At 45.6% G+C, this 12930-nt stretch overlaps 1 protein-coding gene across 1 annotated transcript in view; it reads left to right on the forward strand.

Annotated features, from left to right (window-relative positions):
- Positions 1–12930, forward strand: part of LOC144493945 (dynein axonemal heavy chain 8-like) — a 1745965-nt gene that overhangs the window by 310846 nt on the left and 1422189 nt on the right. Inside the window, exon 14 of the mRNA XM_078213522.1 lies at positions 575–721. Within this exon, the coding sequence (XP_078069648.1) occupies positions 575–721 (147 nt within the window). The remainder of the gene's footprint in view (positions 1–574; positions 722–12930) is intronic.

Raw genomic sequence — 12930 nt, forward strand, 5'->3', positions numbered from 1 at the left:
CTTTAGTGAAATGAGAAGCACAGATTTTTTATGGTGCAGAAGGAGGCCAGATAGGAGTGACTCAATATCAACATAAGTAATTATGAGCTGAATGCCAATCCAACGCAATTGCCACCCCACCAGAAGTTATAACGCTGTATTAGTACTGAAACAGTTCCATCTGTGCTTTAAGGCAAAGCAATAGAAGAAGTAATTCCAGATGGGAAAAGACTGGAGGTCAATATGGAAGCTGATACGATGGAACTATACAATGACATTTTTGATTGAGAGAAATAAGCTGATTCACAAAATCAAATGATAGTTTGTGTTCCATAGGTCTGTCTTGGGATCTAATTCTAAAAACAGATTTTCAGAATGTTCTGTTCAAGTATTCCATACTTCTATCATTTAGTAGGCAGAAACATGCAACTGATAACTCTCAAACAATACTATAATTGTCCAGTTACATTTTATCAGATATTGGTATAAAAAAGGAGCAGAATGACTATGGATGCTCATCTGTGCACCCATAATGCAAACAGTTTGTGCAATAATCTGATTACCTCCAATGCAACCTTATTTTCTTGTTTTTCAGGAGTGTAAAAAATTGTTAGCAGAATATCGCACATATTTTCAGAACACCAAGAAACACACAACTGAAACAGTGCGAGATACTCCATTTGATGTGTCAGAAATGTACATATTTGGTAAACTTGACGTCTTCTGCAAAAGACTGGCAAAGGTACAATGGGACCTAGGATAAAATGCATTGCAATTATAATCTAGATTTCTGTCCATCTGCTCAGTACAAATGTTTTGTAACCACAACCATTTAGTAGCAAATTGTATTCCAGTTATTAGAATTAGTGTTAGATAAAATCATGGAAATCCCACACATTTCCCAATCCTTCAGTAAAGAAAATCATATTGGTCTGTTAGAAGCAGGGTGAGTGGATAATAGAATCATTGTGATTTTACATAAAATATGTAGCACATATGGTTCCAAGTGCAGCACATTAGATCATCTGGATCATTGGTGTTTATATTCAATACAAGCCTCCTCCCATCATGCCATAATCATTCTCAGTCTTTTGGCATTATCTATTTCCTTTCCTCCCATGTACCTGTCTAGCTTTCTTTTGAAAGCATTTTAGTTATTTGCCTCAACCATTACCTTGGATCACGATTTCCACTTCTAACTATTCTCTACAGGAAGAAGTCTCACAACATCAGGTTAAAGTCCAACAGGTTTATTTGGAATCATGAGCTTTCAGAGCGCTGCTTCTTCAAACTGATCAAACTGACTTCTTTCAGGAATGATGGTGGGAGGGTGGAGTTGGGGAGGGGGTTAGCTCCTGAATGGTGTGATCTGCAAGTTTCAGTGCATGTACAATGTGCAGCACCATGTCTGGCCATCCATTCTTTCACTCTTTCACTGGCTGTCTTGTCTGGAGACAATACACATCTTTTTAGCCTGTCTTGATGCTCTCTCCACTCACATTGTTTTGTTTCTTAAAGACTTGATTAGTTGTAAGTATTCGCATTCCAACCATTATTCATGTAAATTGAGTCTGTGTCTTTATATGCTCTGTTTGTGAACAGAATTCCCACTCACCTGAAGAAGGGGCTTAGAGCTCCGAAAGCTTGTGTGGCTTTTGCTACCAAATAAACCTGTTGGACTTTAACCTGGTGTTGTTAAACTTCTTACATCCATTCTTAGTTCAGGGTTGCTCCTCTTCAGGAAAAGCCTGAACCATCCTGAGAACAGTGAGCCTGTGTGGAGAAATGGAGCAAAAATCTGGTGTTCATGCTGGAGTGCAGAGTCAGAGATTTCAGTCTTGGGAGACGAGAATGAAGCCCTCGAAGATGAACAATTGTTGAAATAGTCTGGTCACAGTGGCATTGAGGGAGATAGAACCATAGAACCATAGAGCATTACAGCAGCGAAACAGGCCTTTTGGCCCTTCTTGGCTGTGCCGAACCATTTTTCTGCCTAGTCCCACTGACCTGTACCTGGACCATATCCCTCCATACCCCTCTCATCCATGTACCTGTCCAAGTTTTTCTTAAATGTTAAAAGTGAGCCCGCATTCACCACTTCATCTGGCAGCTCATTCCACACTCCCACCACTCTCTGTGTGAAGAAGCCCCCCCTAATATTCCCTTTAAACTTTTCCCCCCTCACCCTTAACCCATGTCCTCTAGTTATTTTCTCCCCTAGCCTCAGTGGAAAAAGCCTGCTTGCATTCACTCTATCTATACCCATCATAATTTTATACACCTCTATCAAATCTCCCCTCATTCTTCTGGGCTCCAGGGAATAAAGTCCTAACCTATTCAACCTTTCTCTGTAACTCAGTTTCTCAAGTCCCGGCAACATCCTTGTAAACCTTCTCTGCAGTCTTTCAACCTTATTAATATCCTTCCTGTAATTAGGTGACCAAAACTGCACACAATACTCCAAATTCGGCCTCATCAATGTCTTATCCAACCTCACCATAACGTTCCAACTCCTAAACTCAATACTTTGATTTATAAAGGCCAATGTACCAAAAGCACTCTTTACGACCCTATCTACCTGTGACGCCACTTTTAGGGAATAATGTATCTGTATTCCCAGATCCCTCTGTTCTACTGCACTCTTCAGTGTCCTACCATTTACCTTGTATGTTCTACCTTGGTTTGTCCTTCCAAAGTACAATACCTCACACTTGTCTGCATTCAACTCCATCTGCCATTTTTCAGCTCATTTTTCTAGCTGGTCCAAATCCCTCTGCAAGCTTTGAAAACCTTCCTCACTGTCACTACACCTCCAATCTTTGTATCATCAGCAAATTTGCTGATCCAATTTACCACATTATCATCCAGATCATTGATATAGATGACAAACAACAATGGAGCCAGCACTGATCCCTGCAGTACACCACTAGTCACAGGCCTCCACTCAGAGAAGCAATCCTCCACTACCACTCTCTGGCTTCTTCCATTGAGCCAATGCCTAATCCAATTTACTACCTCTCCATGTATACCCAGCGACTGAACCTTCCTGACTAACCTCCCATGCAGGACCTTGTCAAAGGCCTTACTGAAGTCCATGGAGATAACATCCATTGCCTTCCCTTCATCCACTTTCCTGGTAACCTCCTCGAAAAACTCTAATAGATTGGTTAAACATGACCTACCACGCACAAAGCCATGTTGACTCTCCCTAATAAGTCCCTGTCTATCCAAATATTTGTAGATCCTATCTCTTAGTACTCCTTCCAATAATTTACCTACTACTGACGTCAAACTTACCGGCCTATAATTTCCCGCATTACTTTTTGAGCCTTTTTTAAACAACGGAACAACATGAGCTATCCTCCAATCATCCGGCACCTCACCCGTGGATACCGACATTTTAAATATATCTGCCAGGGCCCCTGCAACTTCAACACTAGTCTCTTTCAAGGTCTGAGGGAATACCCTGTCCGGTCCTGGGGATTTATCTACTCTGATTTGCCTCAAGACAGCAAGCACCTCCTCCCCTTTAATCTGTATAGGTTCCATGACCTCCCTACTTGTTTGCCTTATTTCCATAGACTCCATGCCAGTTTCCTTAGTAAATACGGATGCAAAAAACCCATTTAATATCTCCCCCATTTCTTTTGGTTCCATACATAGCCAACTACTCTGATCTTCAAGAGGACCAATTTTATCCCTTACTATCCTTTTGCTCTTAGGATTATCCTTCACCTTGTCTGCCAAAGCAACCTCATGTCTTCTTTTAGCCCTCCTGATTTCTTTCTTAAGTAGTTTCTTGCACTTTTTATACTCCTCAAGCATCTTATTTGCTCCCTGTTGCCTATACATGTCATACATCTCTCTCTTCTTCTTGATCAGAGTTCCAATATCCCTCGAGAACCAAGGTTCCTTATTCATATTCACTTTGCCTTTAATCCTAACAGGAACATACAAACTCTGCACTCTCAAAATTTCTCCTTTGAAGGCCTCCCACTTACCATTCACATCCTTGCCAGAGAACAGCCTGTCCCAATCCACGCTTTTTAGATCCTTTCTCATTTCTTCAAATTTGGCCTTGTTCCAGTTTAGAACCTCAACCCGAGGACCAGATCTATCTTTATCCATGATCAAGTTGAAACTAATGGCGTTATGATCACTGGAACCAACGTGTTCCCCTACACACATTTCCGTCACTTGTCCTAACTCGTTTCCTAATAGGAGATCTAATATTGCATCCCGTCTAGTTGGTACCTCTATATATTGATTTAGAAAATTTTCCTGAACACATTTTACAAACTCTAACCCGTCTAGACCTTTAGCAGTATGGGAGTCCCAATCTATATATGGAAAATTAAAATCCCCGACTATCACAACTTTATGTTTCCTGCAGTTATCTGCTATCTCTCTGCAGACTTGCTCCTCCAATTCTCGCTGACTATTGGGTGGTCTATAATACAACCCCATTAATGTGGTCATACCTTTCCTGTTTCTCAGCTCCACCCATATGGCCTCGGTGTTCAAGCCCTCTAATCTGTCCTGCCTGAGCTGTAACATTTTCCCTGACTAGCAATGCCACCCCCCACCCTTCATCCCTCTGCCTCTATCGCGTCTGAAACATCGGAACCCTGGAACATTGAGCTGCCAGTCCTACCCCTCCTGTCGCCAAGTTTCACTAATGGCTATAATGTCATAATTCCATGTGTCAATCCACACCCTCAGCTCGTCTGCCTTCCCCACAGTACTCCTGGCATTGAAATAGAACCATAGAAACCATAGAAAATTACAGCTCAGAAACAGGCCTTTTGGCCCTTCTTGTCTGTGCCGAACCATTTTTTGCCTAGTCCCACTGACCTGCACTTGGACCATATCCCTCCACACCCCTCTCATCCATGAACCCGTCCAAGTTTTTCTTAAATGTTAAAAGTGACCCCGCATTTACCACTTTATCCGGCAGCTCATTCCACACTCCCACCACTCTCTGCGTGAAGAAGCCCCCCCTAATATTCCCTTTAAACTTTTCTCCTTTCACCCTTAGCCCATGCCCTCTGGTTTTTTTCTCCCCTAGCCTCAGCGGAAAAAGCCTGCTTGCATTCACTCTAGCTATACCCATCAAAATCTTATACACCTCTATCAAATCTCCCCTCAATCTTCTACGCTCCAGGGAATAAAGTCCCAACCTATTCAATATCTCTCTGTAACTCAGCTTCTCAAGTCCCGGCAACATCTTTGTGAACCTTCTCTGCACTCTTTCAACCTTATTTACATCCTTCCTGTAACTAGGTGACCAAAACTGTACACAATACTCCAAATTCGGCCTCACCAATGCCTTATATAACCTTACCATAACACTCCAAATAGACACTCCTCAGAAGATTATTACCACCACACACAACCCTTCTATTTGTGATTTTGCATGAACTATCAACATCATTTATTTTCACCCCCGCTCCACTATCTGCTCTGGAACTCTGGTTCCCATCCCCCTGCAATCTAGTTTAAACCCTCCCCAATAACACTAGCAAACCTCCCTGCAAGTATATTGGTCCCCTTGTAGTTCAGGTGTAACCCGTCTCTCTTGTACAGGTCCCACCTGCCCCAGAAGGGGTCCCAATGATCTAGAAATCTGAAACCCTGCCCCCTACACCAGTTTCTCAGCCACATGTTCATCTGCCTGAGCATCCTACTCTTACCCTCACTGCCACGTGGCACAGGTAGCAATCCTGAGATTACTACCCTCAGGGTCCTGCTTTTTAACTTCCTACCAAGTTCTCTAGACTCACTCTTGAGGACCTCCTCACTCTTCCTTCCCACTTCATTGGTACCAATGTGTACCATGACATCTGGCTGATCACCCTCCCACTTCAGAATGCTGTGCACGCGATCAGAGACATCTCTGACGCTGGCACCTGGGTGGCAACAAACCATCCGGGAGTCTCTGTCAGGACCACAGAACCTCCTGTCTGTACCTCTGACTATTGAGTCCCCTATCACGACCACTCTCCCCTTCTTCCACCCTCTGTTCTGTGCTGCAGAATCAGACTCAGTGCCGGAGATCCAGCTGCCGCAGCTTGTCCCAGGTAAGGCATCCCCCACAACAATATCCAAATTGGTATACCTGTTGTGGAGGAGAATGGTCACAGGGAAACCCTGCTCTGCCTTCCCTTTCCCTTTGCCTCGCTTGACGGTAACCCAAGTGCCTGTGCTCTGTGCCTTTGGCGTAACTGCCTCCCTGAAGCTACCATCTATAAACTCCTCATTCTCCCGAATGATTCGGAGGTCATCCAGCTCCTGCTCCAGTTCCCTAACGTAGTTTGTTAGGAGCTGCAGCTGGATGCACCTCCTGCAGGTGTCGTTGTCAGGGAGACCGGAGGTCTCCCTGACTTCCCACATCCTGCAAGAGAAGCATTCCAACATCCTGCCTGGCATTCTTTCTACTCTGAAGAAACAATAACAACTTACCGGGACCTACCCTCGCCTCTGCCTGTTCACGCCGAAGCCTGTTTGAGCCAAAGCCGTCCCACTCTGCTCCCTCTCACTCGCCGCCCGCTCACAACGCTGCCCGCTGGATAGAGTGGCCTGCTTTTTAAACCTTCCGCGCGCTACTGGCTGATGTCAGAAAAAAAAAACTTCCCAGGTCTCACTGGGGCCTACTTCCGGTTTTAGACTTCCGGCTCCCTTACAAAAACTCCGAAAAAACAAAGAAAAAAAATTAAGTCATAAATCCCTCTTTCCTCCTAGCTTCCCTCACTTGAATCACCTCTGAGATCTGAGATTGGGTTGGGATTTTCCCCGCCCCGCTGCAGCGGGCTTTCTGGCAGTGGAGGTGGCTCAGCATTGGCCATTAGCATGGTCCTCCTGAAATCAATGATCATTTACATTACTTGCCATTGCACTGCTGTGAATCTGGATTGAAAGTTCCCATCAGAGGAAAGGGCCAGAAAATCCTGGTGTTGATCTTTGAAAGTAAAAAGTTTAGAAGTGACTCGTGAGGGAGACAAAAGGTGGAATTTATCTGCGTTTGGCAGAGTGCGATAGTGGGGTTAAAACATAGAAACTGGAAGCAGAAGTAGGCCATTCTGCCCTTCGGACCTGCTCTGCCATTCAATTTGATCATGGCTAATCATTGAATTCAATATCCTGATCCCCCTGACCCCCATATCCCTTAATCCCTTTAGCCCTAAGAGCTACATCTAATTTCTTCTTCAGATCAGGCAATATTTTGGCGTCAACTACATTCCATGGTAGTGAATTCCACACATTCACCATCCTCTGGGTGAAGAAATTTATCTTCACCTCAGTTTGAATAGGTTTACCCCTCATCCTCAAACTATGACCCCTAGTTATAGAAACAAAAGAGCAGCTTTTCGACTGCTGGTGGTAATGGTGGATGTTGGCGCTGTATTGCTAGGTGCTTTGAAAAAAACATTTTGCTGAGGGATTCTCATCACCTCCATGGTGGGCGGACTCTGATTCACCAGTCCCATCATCAGCTGAGCACATTAATCATCAGGGTGCTCCATTTAAAGCCTGCCTCAGCACCCAACAGTCACTTCCTCCACGAATACTCAGTGCTGTAAAGAGGTCCGCACCCAAATTTTGAGAAGCTTCCCTCACCAGACTGCTGTGGATGCAATAGGGTCACATTGCAACATCCTCGACCTTCACAAAGGGAGGAGACCTTCCAGTAGGGATACCACCCCAGCATTGGAGGTAGTGGCATCAGTGGTCAATGCCAACTCCCTGCAGAAGGGGACAGGCATCCAGTGCTGCAAAAGGCTGAATGATTTTTACCATTCTTCCAGCATAAGTCACTCCTCTCATCACTCTCACGTCCACCACCCATCACAAAGGAAGTTCACTCACTGCCAGCTCAAGAGACATCATCACTTGGTCTCCCACATAAATCTTCATTTCCACTGTGGGTCATCTCATCATCACCTTTCTGCTCCCACTCACCATCCATACAAGCCAGGCAGCACAGCACAGGAAACAAGCCCTTCGGCCCTTCAAGCCTGTGCCGCTCATTGGTCCAACTAGACCATTCGTTTGTATCCCTCCATTCCCAGACTGTTCATGTGACTATCCAGGTAAGTCTTAAACGATGCCAATGTGTCTGCCTCCACCACCCTACTTGGCAGCGCATTCCAGGCCCCCATCACTCTCTGTGTAAAAAACGTCCCTCTGATATCTGAGTTATACCTCGCCCCTCTCACCTTGAGCCCGTGACCCCTCGTGATCGTCACCTCCGACCTGGGAAAAAGCTTCCCACTGTTCACCCTATCTATACCCTTCATAATTTTGTACACCTCTATTAGATCTCCCCTCATTCTCTGTCTTTCCAGGGAGAACAACCCCAGTTTACCCAATCTCTCCTCATAGCTAAGAACCTCCATACCAGGCAACATCCTGGTAAACCTTCTCTGCACTCTCTCTAAAGCCTCCACATCCTTCTGGTAGTGCGGCGAACAGAACTGGACGCAGTACTCCAAATGTGGCCTAACCAGCATTCTATACAGCTGCAACATCAGACTCCAGCTTTTATCATAAGAACATAAGAACATAAGAAATAGGAGCAGGAGTAGGCCATCTAGCCCCTCGAGCCTGCCCCGCCATTCAATAAGATCATGGCTGATCTGACGTGGATCAGTACCACTTACCCGCCTGATCCCCATAACCCTTAATTCCCTTACCGCTCAGGAATCCATCCATCCGCGCTTTAAACATATTCAGCGAGGTAGCCTCCACCACCTCAGTGGGCAGAGAATTCCAGAGATTCACCACCCTCTGGGAGAAGAAGTTCCTCCTCAACTCTGTCTTAAATCGACCCCCCTTTATTTTGAGGCTGTGTCCTCTAGTTTTAACTTCCTTACTAAGTGGAAAGAATCTCTCCGCCTCCACCCTATCCAGCCCCCGCATTATCTTATAAGTCTCCATAAGATCCCCCCTCATCCTTCTAAACTCCAACGAGTACAAACCCAATCTCCTCAGCCTCTCCTCATAATCCAAACCCCTCATCTCTGGTATCAACCTGGTGAACCTTCTCTGCACTCCCTCCAATGCCAATATATCCTTCCTCATATAAGGGGACCAATACTGCACACAGTATTCCAGCTGCGGCCTCACCAATGCCCTGTACAGGTGCATCAAGACATCCCTGCTTTTATATTCTATCCCCCTCGCAATATAGGCCAACATCCCATTTGCCTTCTTGATCACCTGTTGTACCTGCAGACTGGGCTTTTGCGTCTCATGCACAAGGACCCCCAGGTCCCTTTGCACGGTAGCATGTTTTAATTTGTTTCCATTGAGATAGTAATCCCATTTGTTATTATTTCCTCCAAAGTGTATAGAAGTCATAGAAATCATAGAAACCATATAGTACAGAAAGAGGCCATTCGGCCCATCGAGTCTGCACCGACCACAATCCCACCCAGGCCCTACCCCCATATCCCTACATATTTTACCCACTAATCCCTCTAATCTACGCATCCCAGGACACTAAGGGGCAGTTTTAGCATGGCCAATCAACCTAACCCGCACATCTTTGGACTGTGGGAGGAAACCGGAGCACCTGGAGGAAACCCACGCAGAGACGAGGAGAATGCCAGGTCCCTGGAGCTGTGAAGCAGCAGTGCTAACCACTGTGCTACCGTGCCGCCCTATATACTCTATACCTCGTCCTATAAAGGCAAGCATACCATATGCCTTCTTCACCACCTTTTCCACCTGTGCTGCCACCTTCAAGGATTTGTGGACTTGCACACCTAAGTCCCTCTGTGTTTCTATACTCTTGATGGCTCTGCTATTTATTGTATAACTCCCCCCTACATTAGTTCTTCCAAAATGCATCACTTCACATTTATCTGGATTAAATTCCATCTGCCATTTCTCCGCCCAATTTTCCAGCCTATCTATATCCTGCTGTATTGTCCAACAATGTTCATCGCTATCCACAAGTCCAGCGATCTTTGTGTCATCCGCAAACTTGCTGATAACACCAGTTACACCTTCTTCCAAATCATTTATATATATCACAAATAGCAGAGGTCCCAGTACAGAGCCCTGCGGAACACCACTGGTCACAGACCTCCAGCCGGAAAAAGACCCTTCGACTGCTACCCTCTGTCTCCTGTGGCCAAGCCAGTTTTCTAGCCATCTAGCCACCTCTCCTTGTATCCCATAAGCCTTAACCTTCTTAACCAACCTGCTATGAGGGACTTTGTCAAATGCCTTACTGAAATCCATATAGACGACATCCACGGCCCTTCCTTCGTCAACCGTTTTTGTCACTTCCTCAAAAAACTCCACCAAATTTGTAAGGCACGACCTCCCTCTTACAAAACCATGCTGTCTGTCACTAATGAGATTGTTCTGTTCTAAATGCGCATACATCCTGTCTCTAAGAATCCTCTCCAACAACTTCCCTACCACGGACGTCAAGCTCACTGGCCTATAATAACCCGGGTTATCCCTGCTACCCTTCTTAAATAACGGGACCACATTCGCTATCCTCCAATCCTCAGGGACCTCACCTGTGTCCAAAGAAGAGACAAAGATTTCCATCAGAGGCCCAGCAATTACATCTCTTGTCTCCCTGAGTAGTCTCGGATAGATGCCATCAGGCCCTGGGGATTTGTCAGTTTTAATGTCACCTAAAAAACCTAATTCTTCCTCCCTTGTAATGGAGATTCTCTCTAACGGGTCAACACCTCCCTCTGAGACACTCCCAGTCAACAAGTCCCTCTCCTTTGTGAATACCGATGCAAAGTATTCATTTAGGATCTCCCCTATTCCCTTGGGTTCTAAGCATAATTCCCCTCCCTTGTCCCTGAGAGGTCCGACTTTTTCCCTGACAACTCTTTGTTGTCCGACAGCCCGGACATTCCCTTTTCCACCTTCTTCTTTCGGGGAAAAAGGTACAAAAGTCTGAGGTCACGTACCAACCGACTCAAGAACGGCTTCTTTCCTGCTTCTGTCAGACTTTTGAATGGACTTACCTTGCATTAAGTTGATCTTTCTCTGCACCCTAGCTATGACTGTCACACTACATTCTGCACTCTCTCGTTTTCTTCTCTATGAATGGTATGCTCTGATTGTATAGCGTGCAAAAAACAATACTTTTCAGTGTATGTTAATACATGTGACAATAATAAATCAAATCAAATCAAATCAAATCAAAATTAAAAGTTGTGAAGGGGATGCAAGGAGCATCCAAGGTGATTTAGACAAATTGAGTGAGTGGGCAAACACATGGCAGATGCAGTGCAATACTTCTAAATATGAATTTATACACTTTGGTGTGAAAAACAGAAAGAAAGAGTATTATTTAAATGGTGATATATTTGGAAATGTGGTGTACATAAAGATCTGGTTGTCCTTGTACACCAGTCAATGAAAGTGGAGAGGCAGGTGCAATTAGAAAAGCAAATGGTATATTAGCCTTCAGTGTAAGAGGATTTGAATTCAGAATCAGAGATGTCTTACTGCAGCTATACAATACCTTGTGAGATCTCACTTGGGGTATTGCATGCAATTCTGGTCTCCCTACGAAGCAAGAATATACTTCCCAGAGAGGGAGTGCAACAGAGGTTCAACAGCTTGCTACCAGGTTGGCAGGACTATCTTATGAGGAGAGATTTGTTCGACTGGGCCTGTTTACACTCGAGTTTTGAAGAATGAGAGGAGATCTGATTGAAATGGAAAAATTTCCAATAGGGCTGGCCAGATTAGATCCTTGTTTTCCCTGGTTGGGGAATCCAGAGTGAGAGTTTTAACAACACCAGGTTAAAGTCCAACAGGTCTATTTGGTAGCAAATACCATAAGCTTTCGGAGCGCTGCTCCTTCGTCAGATGGAGTGGAAATGTGCTCTCAAACAGTGCACAGAGACACAAAATCAAGTTACAGAATACTGATTAGAATGCGAATCCCTACAACCAGCCAGGCCTTAAAGATACAGACAATGGGGGTGGAGGGAGCATTAAGCACAGGTTAAAGAGATGTGTATTGTCTCCAGACAGGACAGCCTGCAAGTCCAGGAGGCAAGCTGTGGGGGTTACTGATAATGTGACATAAATCCAACATCCCGGTTTAGGCCGTCCTCATGTGTGCGGAACTTGGTTATCAGTTTCTGCTCAGCGACTCTGCGCTGTCGTGTGTAGTGAAGGCTGCCTTGGAGAACGCTTACCTGAAGATCAGAGGCTGAATGCCCGTGACCGCTGAAGTGCTCCCCCACAGGAAGAGAACAGTCTTGCCTGGTGATTGTCGAGCGGTGTTCATTCATCCGTTGTCGTAGCGTCGATGCTAAAGATGTATCTTTAGTGGGGAGGGGGGGGGAGGAGGGAGGTCCGATCATTTTCTGGTGGCTGGGGAGGGGGGGCCAGATGGATCTCTGGTGGGGGGGGCGTTGGGGGCAGGTGCAGTGGGGGCCGCTGCCACTCTGTGGGTGATCGGTGGGGTGAAGGGGGGCAGAGGGTCGCGATCGGTCTGGGTAGCAGGGGGGTGGGTGGATAAGGGGGACAGTTATGTTGTGGGGGTGAGGTGATATCTGTGGGAGCGGATAAAACGGATAAAGCGGCCCGGGAGCGATGTGACAGGGCACGTTTTTCAAATTTCTTTTTCACTGCGCATGCGCAGTTCAAAGCTCCGATCAGACCAGAACATTTCAGGTGCGATAAGCCCCGCCCACAGCACGATTCAGACTCGCGATTGTTTTTCAGGCTAAGTGCATATGGGGGCGCCTGAGAACAGTTCTCCAAGTTGGATCTGAATTGCTCCCAGATTCAGCACTTCGAATCAAAATGGTAAAATCGGACCCTATATATTAAGTGCTGGAAAATTGGATGAATATAGATAGGTGGTTGATGGCTGGCACAGACATGATGGCTGGAATTTTATCATCCCGCCTGCCATGGGAATCGCAGTGGACGAAGGGTGGACCATGGAAAGGT

This window comes from Mustelus asterias, chromosome 5 (assembly GCF_964213995.1).
Source record: "Mustelus asterias chromosome 5, sMusAst1.hap1.1, whole genome shotgun sequence".
Taxonomy (NCBI): domain Eukaryota; kingdom Metazoa; phylum Chordata; class Chondrichthyes; order Carcharhiniformes; family Triakidae; genus Mustelus; species Mustelus asterias.